The sequence below is a fragment of the Littorina saxatilis genome, linkage group LG2 (assembly GCF_037325665.1).
Source record: "Littorina saxatilis isolate snail1 linkage group LG2, US_GU_Lsax_2.0, whole genome shotgun sequence".
NCBI classification, from domain to species: domain Eukaryota; kingdom Metazoa; phylum Mollusca; class Gastropoda; order Littorinimorpha; family Littorinidae; genus Littorina; species Littorina saxatilis.
The window spans coordinates 77,777,889-77,801,494 of NC_090246.1; the positions used below are offsets into that span (position 1 = coordinate 77,777,889).

Consider the following 23,606-nt stretch of genomic DNA (forward strand, 5'->3'; position numbering starts at 1 on the left):
GTAACGGTTTGTGATGAGGTGTGGCTGCTGTTGTCACCTGCTATGCTCTTGTGACCCTTTGCGTTCCCATAGCAGTTTTTATAGGGGGATTAATTTAGCTCTAAGATCTCAATCCTGTTTGACTGACTTTGCCTCCAAAGGTGATTCTTGTGCTTCGGGCACTGGGTTACATGTACTTCAGGTGTTTCACCGAAAACTCTCTGTCCTCTGCCAGTAATTGGATGATTCCACTGACAGATTGGCTAAACTTGAGTCATTTTGTTTCTCCTCTGAATATTGTCAGTACTATTTAATTTTTAATTTTAAATTTTTTTATTTTTTAATTTTTTATTGGGTTTTTGTTGTTGTCAGTACTGTTTTATGAATGCTGCATAATTTGAATCACAGGACATCCTGATCAGCACCATTGGATCTGACAGCAAACTACAGATTCTTGACGTCTACCCCGAGGACGAGGGCAAGTACAGCTGTACTGCCAGGAACGCATCAGGGGAAGCAACCACTACCTGCATCATCTCTGTTGAAGGTAGGTTTTCCCCCTTGATTTTGTTGATCGGCTGTTTTTAAGTTATTGATAAACCTCAGCTGTTGATTCCTTCTTGCCCATGTTGAGTTTGAGATTTTTTGGTGCGTGGCTTACCCAACCCTTTTTTGTAAATGTATTTTTGGCCCTTGTTTTAAAGCGTTCTTTGCTTTCCTTTGTGATTCATTCCTCTGCCCTTTGTCTAAAAGCTTATATACACTGATGCCTTTCAGCTGTATGGTTCATTTTGAGTGTGTCAAAAAAAAAATGTTTCTTTGTCTTTGTCTCTTTTACCTCCTGCTGTTGAGGTGTGTAGAAATGTTTTTGTGTTCCGTTCGGAGTTGTGATAGCGTGTATTCCTCTTTTATTTCATTGCTACTTTTGTCTCTCTGCTTTCTTCCGTTATGTAATGTCAAATCTCTCTGCTGCCTATTAACTCATTCTTTACTGGCTTTTGGCACTTTAGATGCCTACATGTCGGGCGATTCTGAATCTTCATCTACTGCTTATGGCAACGGTAAGCTTTGTAGCATTGTGCAAAGTAGGTTGTAGCATTTAGTCCTTGTGTCACACTGAGCACCTTGCACACATGCGCTGTTTGTCTCTCTGTGGTGCAGTAGTAGTAAGTTGTGTACTTCTGTAGTCCATGTATCATAGATCACTTTTTTCTCTACAGCTCTATAAACAAGGCTTTTGTAATCGTTATAGATGTGTCTATAGATCTGCAACTGTTATAGCTGTGTCTGTAGTTCTGTAACTGTGTGTGATGTGTCTGTAGTTTTGTAACTGTTATAAATGTGTCTGTAGTTCTGTAGCTGTTATTGATGTTTCTGTGGTTCTCTAGTCGTTATAGATTGTGTCTGGTTTCTGGTGTCTGTATTGCAGTGTATCAGTGTAGCTGACAGTGCTGTGGTGTTGACATTTGTCTGTGTTAGTATTAGTTTTCTTTTCTTTGCCTTGGGTGTAAATATCTGTTGTCACTTCAGGACTTGATTCTTTCCAAACTGTTTTTTCTTTGTGTTATTTGGTCATATTAAACTTGAACCACAAGGGAAAGACTCACCAGCATACATGTACTTTGTAAAAGTAAACCTACCAAAAAGTTCAAAAGAACAAAATTGGAATGAAGATTTAATGTGATATCAAAATTGAATCAAGGTTTTATGTTGTGGACACCAAACCTAGTGACATCCAGTGAAGTTCTTTACACTCCAATGATGACTGGTTTAGAAAGAATGATAATCCTGATTTTTTCTTTCTAGATGATATATTCTGTGTCTTAGTGCAAACCTGTTCTTCAACTGCTTGTGCTTGCAATACATGCGTACCACCTACACAGCAGACACTAGATTTGTTTCTGTGACTTATTGTTGTCATTGATAAGGTGATGAGTACAAGTGATGGAGGCATGAATGTCTGTCGTTAACATGAGGTCTATATTGTACATGTATCTACCTGTGTACAGACTATGGTACAAGCTTCAGGCTTTGTGTGTGAAAAAAGTATCTATTTTGACTCGTGCAGCAGCACATTTAATGCAAATCAAATCTAATGCGCTAAAACAAAAAAGGTGTGGTTTTCACTGAAGTGGATATATTAACTGCGCACACTATGCCACCAATGTGTTTGGGATTTACATGTGTTAATTTACTTGAGTAACATGTTTCCTTTAATTAACACTTACAGGGAACACAGGTTTTGTTTTTTTTGCATTTTCTAAACTCTCTCTCTCTCTCTCTCTCTCTCTCTCTCTCTCTCTCTCTCTCTCTCTCTCTCTCTCTCTCTCTCTCTCTCTCTCTCTCTCTCTCTCTCTCTCTCTCTCTCTCTCTTTGTTTTCTTATTCTCTTCCCTCCTTCTTTCCACTCTCAGTGGGGGGCGGGGATGTAGCTCAGTTGGTAGCGCGCTGGCTTTGTAGCCAGTTGGTCGCTATCAGCGTGGGTTCGATCCCCACGTTCGGCGAGAGATTTATTTCTCGGAGTCAACTTTGTGCAGACTCTCTTCGGTGTCCGAACACCCCCGTGTGCACACATGCGCACGAAAAAGATCCCACGTTCACAGCGAAAGTCTCAGGGCTTGGAAAACACGAAGACACGCATGCATCATCTCTCGTCTCTGATTATCATGATCGTATTTTGATACTTTGACGAGACAAACCCAATGCTGGTGTGTCGAAGAAGACAGCCACAGCGGGCTTGTTCGAATCAAAGAATCACACCATATCTTCAGCGTATTACCAATACCTGTCCCAATATAGACCAGTTGGTCTAAGAGGACTTAAACCCTAATAGTCAGTCACTCTCAGTGTGAATCTTTTGTTTGTAGCAGTGCCTGCATACACAAAACAAAACAGACCCCAGTCTCACAGAAACAGTAGAAGTGCGACTCGCTACATTGTTTACCTTCTTCGCGGGTTCATAAGCCTGGAATTAAGTGACCGTTGACACTGATAACAGCGGTCAGTGTGACAGGTGCGATAGACAAGTGTCCCCACTCGGGTTGACCACTGTACCCCCCCCCCTCTCCACAAGGGTAGAACCTCCTCACACCCAGGGTACTTAAGTCGTAAAAACGACCACCCGTGTAATTGGTCCTTTGTCACTGAGGCTCCACTACTCTTGTACCAGTGAAATCCAAACATTGCTAGAGCCAAAACACTCCTTAGCCAAATAGTGGGTGCGATACTTTGAGGGTATTCGACCATTCTGTTTGTTTTGATTTGGACGTGGTACCTGGAACGCCGAAGAAGAAGAAGAAGAAGGACGTGGTTCGGGGTATAAAAGCAGATTCTTGGCATTTTTTTTTTTTTTCAGCGTATCACCAACTCATGTCCCTAAAAGGAAAATTTCCTGTGAGGACGTTAAGGACCCCCATTTCATTTCATTTATATTTAGGGGTATCTGTGCTAATCGTGTTGCACCCGTGAACTGGCTTCCTCCAAGAATGTGGTCAGCTATCTAAACGGGTGTTTTTCTTTGGGATTTGTTGTGAATGGCGAAGACGAAGATAGAGAGAGGGAGAGGGTGTACGCGGGCGCGCGCGCGTGCGTGCGTGCGTGCGTGCGTGCGTGTGTGTGTGTGTGTTGAAAACATTGTGATATAAGCTAGTGGATATTTGACGGTTACCTTTTTATTTTATTTGTATAGTGTACGAGGAATGTGAAAGCAGTTGTTGGTACTTGTTACTCAGTTGTTAACTCCTCCACATCCAGAGGTCCTTGCCCTCCCCCACCCCCTCCCACCACCACCACCACCACACGTCTCCATCCTTCATCACCCATTTCATTCATTCTACGCACCCGTTTTCTATCTGTTAAGGCACCCCCTTTACCCTTGACTTAGGTGATTCTGTCTCGATGTCCGATCAGCACAATGCTTCGCTTGATTTTTACCTCTCAGGTAAAGAAAAAAACCATTTGTAGACAGGGTCTGTTTACTGCATGCCGCGAGGTTCCCTCTGTCTGGTCTGCCGGCCGCTTTTATGCGTGTCTCTGTGGTCGCGTTTTATGAAGCTGAAAGTGGAATTAATGTTTTGAACGTGTGAGGAGCATGGGCCATGGTAGGAAATGAAGGAGGGGACACACACACAGGGAGCTTGCTTCTTTTCGGACATAGCTTTGATGTGAGTCTCGGTCGTCAGTACTGCGTGTTCCGTACTTTCTGATCTCGTCTATCTCCACACCCCCCCCCCCCCACCCTCTCCCCTCCCCCTTCTGTCACCACAAATGGATATGATACAGAAATCGCACTTGACTGCCGTGTATACACATAAACTTTTCTTTTGATGTATGCTGCGCGACTGATGAACTCAGGTAGCAGGTACTAACTGCGAAAGTTGTCAGTTTCGTCGTGTGTGTGTGTGTGTGTGTGAGTGTGTGTAAACAGATAAGGGCTGGAAGTTGCAGGCTTGTTCCGGCAAAGAGAGGTATTGAAGGCACGGCTTTAGCTGTTTCATGTCAAGTGTAACCATAATCCTGCGACATAAGATCATTTCTGTAGTAGTCATCAGTTCCACAGTCTTTGACTCTGGTGTCCCTTTACCTAGGCTTATCAGAGACTAGTTACGAAGCACACAAAAGACACATTCAGACGGTGGCTTATAAAAAACGCTCGCGCTGGACCCGAGTACTCTTCAGATTGGCTCGCTCCCCCAGTATGAAAGTTTTTGTCTTGTGCACGTTTAAGACCAAGTGATTGATCTGTGTGAATTACAGGCATTCCCTTTGCTATATAAATACATTGCATGCGAGCCGAGGATGTGCGTGGTGACTGGCCTTTCTCTTTTATTTGTAATTTGATCACAGTGAAAATGCACACACACACATTCGTCATTCACACACACACACACACACACACACACACACACACACACTCTCTCTCCCTCACTCCCTCTCTCTCTTCCTCTCTATCTCTCTCTCTATCAGACTCATGCACGCGCACGCACACACACGCACACACACACACACACACACACACACACACGAGTACAGACTCATGCACGCGCACGCACACACACACACACACACACACACACACACACACACACACACACACACACACACACACACACACACACAGTAACACTAACACATGTGCACAAAATGAACACACACACACACTGCGCGAGAGAAAAAGACGTCAAAGACTTTTGACCGTGACGTCATCTTTTTATGACGCTATATTTCTCGTCAATGTGTGACGCGTTCGGCTGTTCTGTGAGACTGCCTGGCTGGCTGTGGCTCCGCGAATTCCCCCCGCCGACAAGTCGTTTTTTTGTGGTTTATTTCGCATTTAGGTCCCAGGTAACATTATGAAGTTTTAATACGATCAATCGGACCTATTATCAAGTTAGTGTATCAACTTTTGAACGAACTGCGCCCAGTAGTTTCCCAGCAATAAGCTGTTAAGTCGAGACACACACACAGACACACAATTAAAGTCTGCTGGACCCTTGTACTAGCGTACTCGGGGATAAAGAGATTAGTGTCCACAGCCGGCAAACTTACACCTAGAAAGGACATGATTTGTATCATACGATATAAACATTCAGACGGTTACTGCAGCTCAGGTATAAACACGGGTGATTATGCTGTAAGTCTACCGCCACAGTTTTAAGACCCACACCGTCTGTACGTTGTCCCTGGTCCACCATGGGTGACATTCCGTTATCGCCACATCAGCCAGACATCCGATATAGACCGGACTCAACTCCCCCCTGACCACCTGTGGGGCAACCACTGAGCTACTCAGTGGAGGCAACCCAGGATTGGACGTGGGCCACAGCCAGTTGTGATATTCCACGAGCATATGACGAACACAAAGGGTACACCTTCCATACGTTTAGATTCCACCAGGATATGATGAACACGAAGAGTTGCACACTTAATTGCGTAGAAACATTTCATTGAAGCGGAATACATGAATTGAAATAACGATAATTTGTTTTCAATGAATCAACTCGTTTGTTAAATCTCACATGTTTGTCCATTTGTCACTGAAGAACATTGCTAATAACAAGGAATCAGAAGTGCGTTCAAGTGGCGATGGACACAGAGGGTGTACATGTACGTACTGTGGCCTTCACCATTCCAACCGAAACTCAGTCGGTCAGCACTGATCCAATGACTGACTGGTTCAGGGGACAGATAATCATGGGAGGGGAAAGCCAACAGCCAGGTGTCAGCGACAAGACAAGGTTGATGTGGTAAAGATAGGGTCCGTTTGTTTAAACAAGTTTATTCAGTACATTTCATTGGAATATTGCCGCATACATGAAATAAGGAACATGGAGCACAACAAGCTGGGCTTATGAGCGTACTCTTAAAAGCAAATAGGGTCCGTTGCTGGTACCGTGTCCGCACGGCGAAGAATGTAGGGTTGATTATGTAGCGGTCCCGTCTAGTCGGACAAATGACGGTTCACTTTTTTTCGCGGATGATGAATGGAGTCGGAGACCTTGGATGTATATGTACCCAGCTGCCTCTGTAAATGGCTTGTAATGAAAGGGTGGTATGTCCCGGTCCATATTTCTGGCGCTGGCGCTGAATACAGTGCACCCCCCCCCCCCCCCCCTTTCAAGACCTCTTAAACATCTGAGAACAACTGCTCTTAAAAACGAGAGACTCTTAAAATGAAGGTCTTCTTCTTCGTCGTTCACTAGAATGAAGGTCAATTTACACAGTTAATCAACAGCAACTTTGAAAAAGCGATGTGTTAAAAGGGGTGAACTCTTAAAAAGGGGGGGGGGGGGGGAGTCTAAAAATGGGGGTTCCACTGTACTGAGGGTTGTGGTGGTGGTATGTGGGTGGGAGGGAGGTTAGTGTCGGTAGTGCTAGGTTGATAAGCATGTGTCACATTGTCCCTTGGAACAACACATGGATAACATAAGTAAAGAGGAGATTTGCCAAGAAGACTGAAATGGGAAGTATATGCAATACGAAGCATTCAATTAACAAGCGACTCTCATCCTTACAATTAAATGATTCTAAATGAATAGTAGTCAACGGTACACTATCAATAAGGAAATCGCTTGGTAATATTAATAAGTGTATCGTAATTAACACTTGCCATGACAAACCATTACCACCAAGGCGGCATACAGTCACCGTGACTGGTAAATTCAGAAGACGCAAAAATGCAAGGAACTATAGCGAGCGGTGGTTCAGAGATGTTTGAACCAGTTGTGGGCAGACGCTAATAATCCCTACCTATTGTCACTGCGCACAACACAGCTACCTGTCAGCGATGAGTTAATCCGTGCTGTGCGTCCTTACATCACTAACAAGCTGGTCAGTGTTTTACTTGGTCATCGCGGCTTCCCCGGCTTGCGTCACCCCATCATGCAGTCCCCCTTAGTTTTGCGTCGCTATTTGGGGCGGACTGGCGCAGAACTTGAGGGGTAGTGGAAGGTTGAAAAAAAGTTTTGTTGGCCGTTCATGTCCAGCGCTGGTCAGTTTGTTGTTTGCTGTTCAAGTTTTTGGGGGGTCGTAGGTATACAGAGAGGAAGTTGTTAACAATGTGTGGGAACGGAGCTGGCTACTGCGTTTGAACATTCTTGCCAGTCTTGTGGAGTTTGAAGTTTTTATGTTTTGCTTTTGTGGTATCCGAAGCAGCCCACAAGCTTACTATTTTATTTCCAGTGTGTGGAAAAAAACTAACGGGCAACTGCGTTAAACATTCCTGCATAGTTTAACGTTTTTATGTTTTGCTTTGGGCATCTGAAGCAGTCTACATCCACCCCAAGTGGCTTTTTGTGGAATTGTATTGCTCAGTGTACGGTTTCCTATTCACCTTTTTCCTATTCAGCGATTTCAAATGTATTTCACATCATAATTTTTTTTGTTTTTTTGTTATTTTGTTTGTTTGTTATGTGATAAGGATGTCCTTCGCTTCAAACCTGAATCGTGTTGCAGTGAAGTACCAAAACAAAAACCACGTCATTTTTACCTCATCTTCTGTTCGCTTCCACAACTCCCAAAATATTCAGTTTTCAATCTTGAGGATTTGTTATCTTCTAAATTTACTCAAAGCGTTAGGTCACATCTGGTCACATTTGCACTAGCAGCGGAACACGACTGAAACCAATGGCATTTCCCCAATAATTCGTCACGCAAGGGCCGTACGTAGACCCTTCACGAACGAACACTGATCAAGCGTCATGTGCATCCGGGAGATAAGTGCAAGCGAAACCAAGTGCACTGCATCGTCATGGCAGCGAAACCAAGTGCACTGCATCGTCATGGCGCTTTTCTTTCTGGCGTGGCTAATCTCTGTATGACAGGGCATAATCATGTTACCAGTTTCGCTGTATTCTATTGTTAGTGTGCATGGCAGCTTGTTGACAAGTCGAAAGTGAGTTACGGTTATTTGTGTCACAGTCCGTTGCGCTGAGAAGATGGTGCAATGCACCACATTGTGTCCCATGTCGAGTGATAACATCGCTTTAAGCCCATCTTCCACTAGCCTGTATCAGTTTTAAAGTAACCTATCTCCCACCCCAGTTATTTTCAGCATGTCTCGTAAAAATGGGGTCTAAAAAATATATTTATCAGAACCTCCTCTGCGGGCTGCAAAAATATTAACACATGGAAGACGGCGCTCCCTTAACTCGTCAGAGCGGTTTTCTTCAGACTGACTTTTTTGTTTGGTTGCATGGCTAATTCATTGTTTTTAATCCACATCATTTATTTGGCTTCTCACGACTTTATTCAGATGACAGTAACAGGATATCCGGAGAGACTGCAATTGCAATGGACCCCCCCCCCCCCTCCATTTTAAAGACGTCAAAATAATAAAAAATAATAAAAAATCAGGGTTTGAAAAGGAGGTACAGTAGTCTTAACAAGGGAGGCAACTTTACAGAGATTATGAACTAAAAATGTGAAACATCAAGGTCTTAAAAAGGAGGAAGTCTTACATTTCGGGGTCTTCTTCTTTTTTTTAATTTTTTATCTCGTTTGCTCCTCTTAGACTTCCCCTCTTGTGGCACGCGCCAATTTCGGGGTCTTAACAAGGGTGTTCTACTGTATATTCAGTGCAAGAAGAGCACGAACATGTAGCGTGAAATGCAATAGCTTGCCCAAGGAGAGTCGGTGGAAACAAGCAGCGATAATAATTCATCAAGCCAAGACAGTAAAGCGTACACACATCCTGGTCCCGTCTTCTCGTTTGCCCTCTTGTCCCTTCTGGCTTATCATAGATTAAGCTGGCCGCATACTGTGCTGTAACCATGGCTTTAGACGGATTACATCTGACTGTCGCGCCTGTGACTGGGAATTTAATGACTCATCCACATACGCGTACGCGTGTCTAGTTTTGTCGCCGTTGTTTATATAAATTAATATGCTCGTCTGGAAAACTGAACGATTACTTCATTCAGTTTTATGCTCAGTTGTTAGGAGTCCAAATTGTAGTCAGCCGGATTTATTAATTTATTTATTTATTTTTATGAAATGAAATGGGGAGAACAAGCGAAATAATTGTGTCATTCGTTAATATAAGTCTCTGTCCACGATCTTATTGTTTCATCCCTGTTTAATTCAGCATTGCAGACTTAATCTTTCTGTATGTACCTTCGTTTTGTCATATTGAAAGGACGAGAAAAGGCTAGATTTAGAATGACATTTACTGCATGGTAAAATTAATTGCAAGCCCGACTTTGTCTCGTCCTTGACGGTTCTCTTTGAGCTGAATTTACACATGAGTCTACATTGTTTAGCAAGGAAGCACAAGGTTTTTGTGGAAAAGAAATGTGTATGTATATAAAAATTAAAAATTAAAATATCGTTCAACATACACTATGGGCTGTTAATTTTTATTTTAAGAAACAGAAGAAATAGGAAAGCAACTCTAATACGGGAGAAATGCCCTGGCGAGATCGAGAGGCGCAACGGCGATCACCAAAGCGGAGAAGTGGTTGCAGCCTATCCTGTTCCAGCCCCCTCACCGTGTCCCCCGAGTGTTTGAATTTGCTATCAATAACTCGTTTATAGGGTCCTCTCGCCACCCACCTAGCGATGTCCTCCAGTGTTTAAATGTCCTCTCACCCCGCTTTTCAAGTCAAATTCGCCGCCCCGCTCGCGCGGTCATGAGTTGCCCCATTGAGAACGTGCCTTCGTTGGACCTCCGGTGGATTTGCATCCAATACCGGTCGCTTAAGTTTCGTTTAGAAATGCCTTAGTGCCAATATTCAGGCATGAGACCAAGGGTAGCGCGGATGGTGGCGAGAGAGGTGAAGGGACGGGGAATGTGTACAGTGCCGTGTGCCGGGCTGTGAGCAGTGCCCACCAATGTTTAGCTCAGGCACCGTCGCGGCAGACGCGCCTTAGTTCTATGCAGGAAAATGCAGCGCGCTATTCTAGCCATCTGGCCAACTGTCGTCCTCATCTCTAAGGCAGACTGATACCAAGAGGTGTAAGTTACACCCGCCTTCAGGCTCAGGCATTTGCAAACGCTCGACTCAAGACTATATTATTGTGACTATGTGCGGAATATTTAAGTGAATGGTCGAACATTGACTAGTTAATAGGTTGCCTTAAAGGTGCCATAGAAAGTACTGCGTGTGGAACTGGATTTATTGTTCAGACCCCGCGGTTCTTTTTTTGTGGGTCAACAGCGTCAAACCAGTCCCTTTTCAAAATTGTCTTTGCTAAATCCTTTTTGTTTGCTGTGAATAGTAAGAGGTATAAATTGAATGTTTGTCCTTGACTTGAACTCATGCGGGGTAGTGTCATGCGACGAGATACAAAGCGAAATGAGAGGGTGTTATTCAAAGTCAGATTGTTTCTAGACATGCCACAGTGTTCTTTTGCATTTTGTAAGGACTGATTTTAGTCAAATACGGCTTTTATCAGCTCTGCTAAAGCTCTAAACGGCGGGAAATTGGCACTTTTGTATACATGTGCCTACATTGTATAGTGCCGTGCTGTGTTGAAGCTTGCTTTCTCTGGGGAGGGAAACAGCAACCTCCCCCCGCGGGTTAGGGGGAAGAATTTACCCGATGCTCCCCAGCATGTCGTAAGAGGCGACTAACGGATTCTGTTTCTCCTTTTACTCTTGTTAAGTGTTTCTTGTATAGAATATAGTCAATTTTTGTAAAGATTTTAGTCAAGCAGTATGTAAGAAATGTTAAGTCCTTTGTACTGGAAACTTGCATTCTCCCAGTAAGGTAATATATTGTACTACGTTGCAAGCCCCTGGAGCACATTTTTGATAAGTGCTTTTGTGAACAAGAAGCAATTGACAAGTGGCTCTATCCCATCTCCCCCCTTTCTCCGTCGCGATATAACCTTCGTGGTTGAAAACGACATTAAACACCAAATAAAGAAAGAAAGACAGCAACCCGAGTATATACTGCGAATTCCGGAAATAACTCGATCGTTGTTTTTTTTGGAATGGGTTATGGACGAGTTGCTTTCCCTCATTTTCCCTCACTTTTCCGTGAAACACTGTGACAAGCTACACGCTATAGGCTTGCCTCAGTGTTTCTGTAGAAACAAGGGAAAGCGACTCTTCCACAACCCATACAACTTGACACAGTTATTTCCCAACAACGTGTCGACGTCTTTCCATGAGGGAAACCTCACGGGACTATATGAACTGAAATTACCTCACAAAATGTGTAGTCACCGTTGAAGATAATAAGAAGGTCACAGTTAGTTGATACATAATGATTCTTCAGCCGACCCCTAGCCCTGTCTATTGAATTCCAGTGATTGAGTGTTTGAGTGACCTTCTCGGCTCCCTGTGGTGAATGTTGATTACACTGAACAGGACGTCTGAATCACTGTTAGTTTGTTTGGACTGAGGAACGTTACACCGGGTCGCGCAGCAGTTGTACACGCAAGTCAATGATCCAACCCGTTCGTGCGGAAACGTGTGAATAAAAGAATTCAATTATACCCCCCCCCCCCTCTCTCCAGCCCCTCCCCCCCTTCCGACACCTTCAACAACAACCATACCGTCTTGAACGCTGGTCTCAGGTTCCTGGCTCCCTTGTTCTGTCAATTGGGTTAGTTGCACACACTAGAACAGGTTAGAAACTGCGGAAGGTTGTTATAGGTTTGAGTCTTTATTATTCCTACTGAAAAATATTTTGATATCAATTGTGCAAAATAATGAATCTCGTAAAATATGATCACTTATCTTCTTTTGATGCAATAAGGCTAAGCTATAAGTAATTAAGGTTTGCTATAAGTAAAAAAAGATCAAAGGGCAGGATTTGTCAGGAAAGTTTTTATTTTATTTTTATTTTTATGATCATGATTATTATTTATTTATACCAGCCTCTTATGTCCACTGAGTGAAGACTAACCGGGCAACGTGACTATAATTGATTCTCTACGTCATCACAAGCCTCAAAACGTATTGGGGTCATTCAACGTTGATGCGCTAAAAAATATTTTTGAAAAAGCAAGTAATAAATTCATCTCCCCCCCCTTTCCCCGTCGCGATATAACCTTCGTGGTTGAAAAACGACGTTAAACACCAAATAAAGAAAAAGAAAGTAATAAATTAAACGAATAAAACCCAGAAGCTACGGTCAGTGTCTCTTTTAAGCCAGACCCGAAACACTTGAAGCGAAGCAGCTATAATATAAGTCGCGCGAAGGACCATATTCAAGGCCTTATTTCACAGCAGTGGGCAAGAAGAATGCTAGGGCTGACAGATTAATATCAGGTTGGGGAGTTGCGCGACAAAGGAGCGAGGCTTGATCGTCTGTCAGGGGGGCTGTTTGGGTTTTATTCAGGCGGTAATCCAACGCCACCGAGACAGGGAATTGATTGCCAGTCTTTTCGGTGCCGCGTCTGGCCCGGATTGGAAAAGTTCGCAGGCAAGGTGTCATTGGTGTTTGAGTAGAAAGGGGTAGAGTGGTTTGTAGAGTGTCAAAGAATAACGGTGGCGTTGCCGGTAGTGGAAAGCTATAGTGTCAAGGTTGCGATCAAAGCGGTTCTTCACTGAGTACCTGTATTTATTTTCTATTGTTACGCATATTTTTGCTCAGCAGGGGAATAAAATAAATCTGAAAACGGCGGTCTATTTTTACCACGACGAATCCTGTGATCAACAAGAAGAAGACTCCATGATGCATCCGTTTAAAAGACAGTCGGATATGTTGTAATCATTATTACTTTTGTCCGCTGACGCCATAAAATTCTAAAATAAAAGCAAATACTGTACTCAATAAATCCAAATTGGCCTCAACCTAACAAACCAGAACGTTGGTTTTACATACCGTCCTATAAAATCTTTGGTTTAAAAATGCATAACCCCCCCTAAAATCAATCGATGGTGGTCTCTTCATTAGAAAACAACTCTAGATCATTGCCTTATTCGGGTAGATGTTTATTGTGTTTCCTTACACACATTAATATTGATACAAACCACAGATCGTTTTCTTGTACAGTAAGTAAACAACAAGGCTTTGGGGTTTGAGATTCGCTGTCGTGGGATTGTTCTGTTTGATGTGGCCGGAGTGGACCAACTGTGAATTCAGCTGGCACCGCGAAAGCAGTTTGTGGACCGGTCTTGGTTGATCTTGAGGGGGGTCAAGCTTGTTTGCCAAGAATTAAGCCTCGCCTTTTCTCGTGTAAACGCGACACACTTTCTACCCTGTCAGACCCCGTTTCTTTTTTTGCGCTAAGACCAGGATAGCTGACTGGTGTACTTTAGCAGCCCAGATGTTGAAACTGTTGCAATGGATTTTCAAGTGGTTTCATGGCAGAAATATGTCGTGCGTTTCTTGGTTTCCTGTACGATCACATTTTCGTGCAAACAGGCAAACAGACAGACCACACACGCACGCACGCACACGCGCGCGCACACACACACACGCACACACACACACACACACACACACACACACACACACACATATTCCCCTGTGTTAGCAGCCTACTTTATGTCACCTGGCCAGTGACTTAACATCATCCATAAATAACTAATGAAGCCATTTGCGCTGGGGATCTCTTATAGCTTCGCATGTCCATTAAAACGTTGACAACTGCGGCCATTGCCATTGACATAAACACTCGCTGGTTGTCCAACAGATAGCAAATTGTGAGCAGTTAACTGGTCAGTGTGTAGAAATAAAGATGGACTTCAAAGGTCGCAGTATTGTTGGCATGACGCAAGGACAGGGTCATTGGAAAGAAGGATGGCCTGACAGGGGAATAAAAAGGCGGTGCATGTACTCTTGCGGCCAAAGCCTTCATGTAAAATAGTTAAATTCTATTGTTGTGGTCTTTCTCCTCAATGTGAAGTCTTTCTATGTCGTGATTCTTGTGGTAATGGAAGCGCGTGGATGCCCTAAGGGGGGGGGGGGGGGGGGGGGGATACAAGTTCAGTGCGAGTATTCTTGCTGTGAGAGAGTTAAAATGTAGTGTTGCAGTTTTTCTCTTCAAAATGAAGTCTGTTTATGTCGTGCTTTTTGCGGTATAATGGAAGCCCGTGGATGCCCTCAGGGTGGAAAAAAGGGCAGAGCAAGTATTGTTGCTGTGAGGGATTTAAATTCTAGTGTTATTGTCTTTCTCCATAGTGTTGAGTCTGTTTAACTCGCGTTTCTCATGAGTGGTAATGGAGGCTAGTATATATAATGCATGATTCCGGATTTTCTCCACATTATGTTGTGGGGTCGCTATCATAGGCTCATGATAAGTGTGACTCGAGCTCACGAAAGTAAAAGGAATACATGTAGCACAATGGAACCTGCCTTTTAACACCCCAAATGTAAGACTTCCCCCTTTTAAAACCTTGCTTTTTCACATTTTTCTGTTGATAACCTGTGCCAAGTTACCTCCCCGCACCTCATTTTCTGTTGATAACCTGTGCCAAGTTACCTCCCCGCACCTGTCCTGATTTTCTGTTGATAACCTGTGCCAAGTTACCTCCCCGCACCTCATTTTTTGTTGATAACCTGTGCCAAGTTACCTCCCCGCACCTGATTTTCTGTTGATAACCTGTGCCAAGTTACCTCCCCGCACCTGTCCTGATTTTCTGTTGATAACCTGTGCCAAGTTACCTCCCCGCACCTGTCCTGATTTTCTGTTGATAACCTGTGCCAAGTTACCTCCCCGCACCTGATTTTCTGTTGATAACCTGTGCCAAGTTACCTCCCCGCACCTGATTTTCTGTTGATAACCTGTGCCAAGTTACCTCCCCGCACCTGATTTTCTGTTGATAACCTGTGCCAAGTTACCTCCGCGCACCTGATTTTCTGTTGATAACCTGTGCCAAGTTACCTCCCCGCACCTGATTTTCTGTTGATAACCTGTGCCAAGTTACCTCCCCGCACCTGATTTTCTGTTGATAACCTGTGCCAAGTTACCTCCCCGCACCTGATTTTCTGTTGATAACCTGTGCCAAGTTACCTCCCCGCACCTGATTTTCTGTTGATAACCTGTGCCAAGTTACCTCCCCGCACCTGATTTTCTGTTGATAACCTGTGCCAAGTTACCTCCCCGCACCTCATTTTCTGTTGATAACCTGTGCCAAGTTACCTCCCCGCACCCGATTTTCTATTGATAACCTGTGCCAAGTTACCTCCCCGCACCTGATTTTCTGTTGATAACCTGTGCCAAGTTACCTTCCCGCACCTGATTTTCTGTTGATAACCTGTGCCAAGTTACCTCCCCGCGCCTGATTTTCTGTTGATAACCTGTGCCAAGTTACCTCCCTGCACCTCATTTTCTGTTGATAACCTGTGCCAAGTTACCTCCCCGCGCCTCATTTTCTGTTGATAACCTGTGCCAAGTTACCTCCCCACACCTCATTTTCTGTTGATAACCTGTGCCAAGTTACCTCCCCGCACCTCATTTTCTGTTGATAACCTGTGCCAAGTTACCTCCCCGCACCTCATTTTTTGTTGATAACCTGTGCCAAGTTACCTCCCCGCACCTCATTTTCTGTTGATAATCTGTGCCAAGTTACCTCCCCGCACCTCATTTTCTGTTGATAACCTGTGCCAAGTTACCTCCCCGCACCTGATTTTCTCGGATTTGTTTAGGTCTTGCAATGAGAGTTACACTGTAACGTTAAGCTATTTTACATTGAAAAAGAGGTGGCATCTTCCTTTATTCAATATCTTTGTTTGGGTTTGCACTCGTATGAAAAGAATACACACACAAAACAGCAAAGATAAAGATGACACGCATTTTACGAAGAGCAGAAACTCTTTCTTCACCTCAGCAGTATGAATGCAGTCACGACCATTTCAGTTAGCGTGTCGCATTGATACGTGAGCTTACTGCATGGTGTACTATATTTTTAAAACGGCATTTCCCTACTTTGTATGCTTAAGTTGGAATTAAAAAAGGGCTTAATCCTTATCACGTTGGCCTTACTTCTTTACGGTTTACAACATTTTTCGTTTCTTCATTTACTTAGTGGAAGTGAGTTTGGGGTTTTCCAAACAGGTTTTCCCGAAATTGCTTTCTTGTATTCGTTGGTGATATAACCATGACAGTAATCCGAGCGGGTGCCTATACATGAGCACGATGTTTTCCTTTCTATTCATTCACAGTCAATTCAGTTATCGGCTACCCTTCCTGTTTTCGTTATGATAAGTTTGTGCGTTGCGTAGCGGCTCGTGCTGCAGAATATTGATTAGAACACTCTGAAACAAGTAATCAGGGAAGGACACGGTTTTTCCCCCTGCGAAAGCGATTTACGAGAAAAAGAGAAAAACCACAAGGAACGCTGCGTAGACCAACAGACGCTGAGGCCACGTCGATATAACAAGTAGGCTATAGAGAGGTTAGAAAACGGTCGTTAAACGGGTTTGAGTTCAGAACAAACATACTACTGATGTCACCATTGCTGTAGAACATAGCTTTGAAATCAGTTTAACAACAACACCAACAACACCAACACCAACACCACCACCAACACCACCAACAACAACAACAACACCAACAACACCACCACCACCAACAACAACAACAACACCAACACCAACAACACCAACAACACCAACAACACCACCAACAACACCACCAACACCAACAACAACAAAACCAACAACAAAACCAACACCAACACCAACAACAACAACTCAAAGCTGAGAGATTGGTAGTTCATTGCAACAACGAAACAAAATAAAAAGAGCGCAAAGAAAATCACAGGAAGTTATATACATGTAGAAGCAGTTGAAGAACTGCCTTAGAAAATTTGTGACCACCGTTGCGTAAACTGCAGGAAAAAGACACCTTATCTTTTTTTGCCCTAACAAAATGAGTGTTGTTTTTGCACACGGGTTTTTTCTCCTTTAACGATCAATATTTCCACTGGCGGAAGAATGGGTCAGGACAATATTTTATGGACACAGGAAGTCTGCTGTCAAGGCGGTTTTTACTGTTAGTTTATGTACTCATCTTTCTGATCAATACGCAAACGTGATGTGGGAAACAGGTGTAGTACGCAAGGATGTAGTGGGTTAGAACGATTGTAGATATGCATGTATATTGCCATGACGCCGGGACTATATTTAAGAGAATGACGAAATTCAGCCATCAGTGTATAGTGTATGTGTATGAGCTATATAATTGTGTGTAAGAAGTTTGTTTGACATCTGTTGCAGCCGAAGTGCATAGATTTTGAACTTGTATGTTGTGGGTGATATTTGTTTTGACATGTTATAGAAAGGGGTAGAGAGAGAGAGAGAGAGAGAGAGAGAGAGAGAGAGAGAGAGAGAGAGAGAGAGAGAGAGTGTGTGTGTATGTGTGTCTGTGTGTCTGTGTGTGTGTGTGTATGTGTGTGTATGTGTGTGTGTGACTCTGTGAGAGTGTGTGTATGTTTGAGAAATAGATAGATAATTGCTGGGGTGAGAGGGGGGGGGGGGAGGAGGGAGGGGTAGGTAACAAGATGATACATGTTTTACCTTTTATCCGAATCATAACTTCTTAACATTGAAGTATGAGGTGTTCGGCGTTAAAGCTAAGGTTAAGACCCTGCACTTCAGAGATCTTCAGAAGCGCATGTGAATCACAACCCTGAAAAGGAGCATTTAGTGCAAGTTTTCGTGACTTTAACAATTACTCAGGCCCATTAACTTGCAGTTTTACCACACTGTTGTCGAGTCTTTCCCACTCCTGTTTCTTCCAACTTTTAAATCTTCTTCTCATCTCCTTCAACTATTTAACTGAGGAAACCGTTTATTTCTATGGCTCCATTTGCAAACCTTACTTCAGTGGACAACTCAAATGACAGTATAAAGCAATTCTGTACATGTGTGAGAAACGACTCCTTGGTTTCGTCTCACAGGTGATACATCCTGCATGTTGTTGGTAGTGAGGTACTTGTTACGCGCGAATGAATCGACAGGAAGGAAATAGTGGAATGACGTCAGGCGTGGACAGTTTCCATAACTATTGCTCGGCTGTGACGGTTACGCAGAACTGCGCTTCTCTGAGTCACCATGTTTGTGCATTGCACGGTGTTATTATCGTGTTGCATGTATACAATGACGACATTCATGCACGGTTTCGTGCGCACTACATTTTTAATGATAGTGGAAACTTTCGCAGACATGGTAGCAGCTCGATGACAAAGGGTACCGGCTTGGGATTTGTGTGTAAGGCGGTGGGGGAGGGGAGGGTGTATCTTGAGGGGGATGTGTGCGTGTGTGTGTGTGTGTGTGTGTGTGTGTGTGTGTGTGTGTGTGAGGGGAGGGTTTAGGAAATTCAGGTTCTTGTTTATTTTCTTTTCGACTCCGTTATTTCAAAGAGTCACGTTCAGAATCGGCGTGTAATGATATTGGAATGTTTTGCCGAGGCAGAAAAATATAACACAAACATGCACATGTGCCAAAACAATGTGACAATGGCGAAGGTGTTATGTTATGGTGCACATTGAAAACTATGCACGCTATTATAGAACATATGCATAAATAAATACATCAACAACCAGGGCCACGTGTGAGTGTGTCACTGGCAACAGATTGTGTGAACATCTTCTACTTACATGTTTATCCTACGTAAGCGAGTGATGACAATTTTGTTTGGTTTAGGTAATGGGTCCCACTCATGGCGATCTCTATTGTAGTAGAGTACGCTATGGTCCCACTGCTTTGAAAAAAAATTCAAAAACGCATTTATAACACTGTACACATCCTTTTTAATATCGTTTTATTCTTGTATTTGTAGCCTTTGCGTTCTGACTCACTGCTTTTTTTCTTTTTACAGGAATAACGTTTTCTTTTGTGTTTTGCTTATTACTTGTTTCATGCAGCTAGACAGAAGGCCTACTGTGCTCACTAAAATCAAGAAATAAGCAACGCAACAGCAGAAGACGAGCTTGTTGTCATTTGAGAATTAACACTCGCTGTCTCTGCGAGTCAGCTTAGTAGGTTGCGAAGGGAAATCGGGTGGGTATTTATGTAGACAGAAACAATTTTTTATCACTCGACACCCGTACTTGACTATGGGTGTTGGCTTTAAACGATAGTGGTTGATGTATAGCATAATTATAATCATCACTCGACACCCGTACTTGACTATGGGTGTTGGCTTTAAACGATAGTGGTTGATGTATAGCATAATTATAATCACATCGATGATTATCATATCACGAGTAATCAACGGTGATTTTTTTTTACCCATTCTTTATTTATATCATATCTAACATGGACTGTTACTGTTTTTTTGTTTTTTTTAGGTATTCGGAGCGACCTGCATGTTGTGATCAGTTGACGATTGATAACATGTGACCTCATCATCTCAACGATTACATGCATGACGTCATCATTGTCAGCAGTTGCATGGGCGTCATCGATCGATAACAAGCAACCATTATATAACTCGGAGCAACACATACTTATCATATCATAATTATGAAATTCTCCGACATCATCGGATAACTCATTGCTTAAAATACAAGTATATTGATATTAATTGATGCTTTTTGTTTGTTTTTGTTTCGATTTTGTTTTTGTTTTGCATATATTTTGTTACATGCTTTGCATGGCGAAAGAAAAACATTGTTCTGAAGCATGTTGCCATACTCATGTAAGCTATTATTGTATTGCAAAGATGTACAAGTAGATATGTTGATGTCAATTACAAACGTATGCAGAAATCGAAGCCGTTTGTAGATTTTGTGATAGAAACCAAGGAAAATAGTGTTTTGTGTACATTTATATTTTATTTATTCAATCATGTACGACAGAATTGGAAGAAATGAATACAGCTGAATTCAGACAAAATTGATTGTGTTTTTCCCGCTCCTTGGTTTGTTCCTTTTACTGTCTTGGATTTGTTGTGGTTTTCTTTTTCTTTCTTCATCCTTGTTTCATTTTTATTTGCTTTGTTTTATTCGTTTTGTTTTGGAACGCATGCGGTCATGCCGACCAAAATTATACTAATATTCTCTTTTCATCTTCTCAGACACTCTTATGCGCATGTAATGTAACGAAGGTTTAAATCAAATGCATTTGAAACCAATGGTGGTACAAAAACATGATATCGCCCTTTATAGAAACACACACCCACATTCAGTTAAACACACGCACGCACACACACAAACACACACAAACACACACACACACACACACACACACACACACACACACACACACACACACATAGTAAGAGGGAATGTTCTCTCGTATATATATATCAAGCATATGACATATCACGCGAATGAGAACAATTGAGGAATGTTTAAATCCTTACCCATCCAACACACACAGACACACAAACACAGACACATTCCTCACCCACACACAATCACACACACACACACACACACACTGACAATGAAACAAACTCCATGCCCTGGTCAACGCTTTGGCGAGCAAGGCCGGAGTGTGTGCAGTAGAATTAACAGGTAGAAGTGAGGAGCGGTTAGACAGGGAGGAAAAACTGGGCCCTTGGGAGGTCGAGATTCTAATCCACAGAGAAAGTTCAACAAAGGACACTTAAAACGTCTCTGTCTGTATGTGTGTCTGTATATCTATCTGTGGGTTTTTTGTTTGTGTATCTGTTGTTCTGTCTGTCTCTCTCTAAGTTTCGTAAAATACAGTCAGAGGCTGTAATGTATCAAGATGATCACAAGCAGGTCACAGAAAGTGATTATAAAAAAGAAGGTAAGCGCACAGGAAACATACGCTCTGCTATTTATAACTAAGCCAACTGGTTCCAACTAACCCCAAAAATGCAAGAAAACTCATGCATCCATCATTATTAAAACAGTCGTAGGTGCGGCAAAGGAAAGATTTGGCCAGATGGATGACAGTTGAATTTCAGGTAACATAGAGAATTGGAGCAGGTAGCTCTATGTTTGGAATAAACGGCCTTTTTGTTTCACTAGAAATTGCACACCTGTCTCAGCTAGTTACTGGGTATCTAAGTTAATCCCTCGCTGTGTAAATCTTTGGTTCATTGACAGCGCTAACCGGTCGTTAACATGGAGAAACTCCCGCCCTTTCTGAGACGTTGATGGGGTGTAACAGCCTTTTTTGTGGAGTCGGGGGGTGATTATGAACTTTAACAATGTCTATCTCTGCATTTACACCGCCTTTCTGTGCTGCTGCATCCAATTAAACTGGAGGCATCGCGGTGCATCTGCTGCACCCATCGACGTTCCGGTCTTTAGTGTTGTGTTTTATTGATCTTTCCCCTTTTATCTTTCACTTGTTTCACCCCTGATTAGCTACCGGCACGGTTGGCCTAGTGGTAAGGCGTCCGCCCCGTGATCGGGAGGTCGTGGGTTCGAACCCCGGCCGGGTCATATACCTAAGACTTTAAAATTGGCAATCTAGTGCCTGCTCCGCCTGGCGTCTGGCATTATGGGGTTGGTCCGGTGTCAGAATAATGTGACTGGGTGAGACATGAAGCCTGTGCTGCGACTTCTGTCTTGTGTGTGGCGCACGTAATATGTCAAAGCAGCACCGCCCTGATATGGCCCTTCGTGGTCGGCTGGGCGTTAAGCAAACAAACCCCTGATTAGCTTTGGTGGGAGCGTCTTAGCCTCAGGCACTAATATAAGCTATATCTCCCCTATCACCTCTTGCGCTTCCTTGGCTGATTTGTCCGGCTTTAGTTCTCCATTCAGACACAGCCATTTCTGGTGTCCTGTTGTATATTTTGAGAAGAATTGCGTGAACCAGTTGTGAATAGTTTGACATGATAAGTCTGGTTTTGTCCCCCTCCGCCTTGTCATGCGGGTTCCAATTCTTCCCGTAGTACACTTTCAAATTTGGGTTATCAGTGTTGCTCGTGTTTTATGAAGGTGATATTCATAGAACAAAGAGAACACTGATTCCGGAAAAAATAGTTCTCTATAATCAGTAGTTGTCTGTTTCATGCAGACAGGCCAGGATCAGCGTTGTCCGAACATTCTAGCCTCAGTTTGACAACTAGCGGGACGACGCTGAAGGACAACGCAAAAAAAACCCACAAAAAAACAACAACGAAAACAACATCACACTCAGGACATGGAGAAGAGAAGGTGACTGGACAGGGCGGGTGGGCAGGGGAAGTACACCTTTCCCTTTGCGATCTGATGGTTGTAGGAGGGCGGGGGGGGGGGGGGGGGGGTCAAGAGTGGACAGCAGCTGCAGTTTGCAGCGTCGCGTGGCTGTCGCGTTCCCGAAACACAAGCCCTCGCCACAACAGCTGCTGGTAAAGACAACAGTGAAAAGGCGTGCAAGTTTGAACGGTTTAAACTGACATTCCGAGACAGAAAAATGGACAGGCATTCGACACAGCTGCCGTGTGGACGTGCTGCGAGAGGCTGACTTGTTTCAGTCTGGCTGTGTCCACCGTAGCGGGGACACGTCTGGCTTTCCAGCTTGCACTTTGTGAAGGGATGTTTTACACTCTTTCTTAAAAGCATTCTGTCATGATTCAATATATATTCTGAGAATTAAAAATCCATGGCCATTGATGCTTGAATACGACTGGATTAATTGTTCTGTATGTCTTCAATAATATTGTACTACGTTGCAAGCCCCTGGAGCAATTTTTTGATTAGTGCTTTTGTGAACAAGAAACAATTAACAAGTGGCTCTATCCCATCTCCCCCCTTTCCCCTATCCCATCTCCCCCTTTCTCCGTCGCGATATAACCTTGAATGGTTGAAAACGACGTTAAACACCAAATAAAGAAAGTATGTCTTCAATAGATTCTCAGCCTATTTAAGAGACATTAACCGTGGCTGGCGATGCGCTTGAACGGGCAATGAGTAAGTGAGCTCGGATTCAACAGTTGAGCCTGTCTATAACGGCCACCCAAAGGGACCGATCAAAAGTGGTCGTTATTGACAGGTGGTCGCAATGCAAAGGTGAATTATATAGAAGAAAAAAATTCGTCTGGGGTCCTTTGAAATAGTCGTTGTGGGCAGGTGGTCGCTTTCGAGATGTGATCGCAAGGGCAGGTAAGACCGTAGTAGACATAGAACGGTTAGTGGCTGGACATATGAGAAGGGCATGCATTCAGTAAAATAATCTCTTGGTTTTGAGGTTCTATTATACTGTGCCGTACGCAACCTGTAATGTTTGTTAATCGCAAATGTCATTGCTTAATTATCCCCCGAACAGAATTGAGGGCACACACGTACCTATAGTGCTGCCCAACTCAATAGTCCTTCTGTCG

The 23,606-nt window shown here is 43.3% G+C and overlaps 1 protein-coding gene across 1 annotated transcript in view; it reads left to right on the forward strand.

Annotated features, from left to right (window-relative positions):
* Positions 1-23,606, forward strand: part of LOC138959774 (titin-like) — a 533,368-nt gene that overhangs the window by 415,345 nt on the left and 94,417 nt on the right. Inside the window, exons 286-287 of the mRNA XM_070331384.1 lie at positions 388-526; positions 990-1,040. Coding sequence (XP_070187485.1) covers positions 388-526; positions 990-1,040 — 190 coding nt within the window. The remainder of the gene's footprint in view (positions 1-387; positions 527-989; positions 1,041-23,606) is intronic.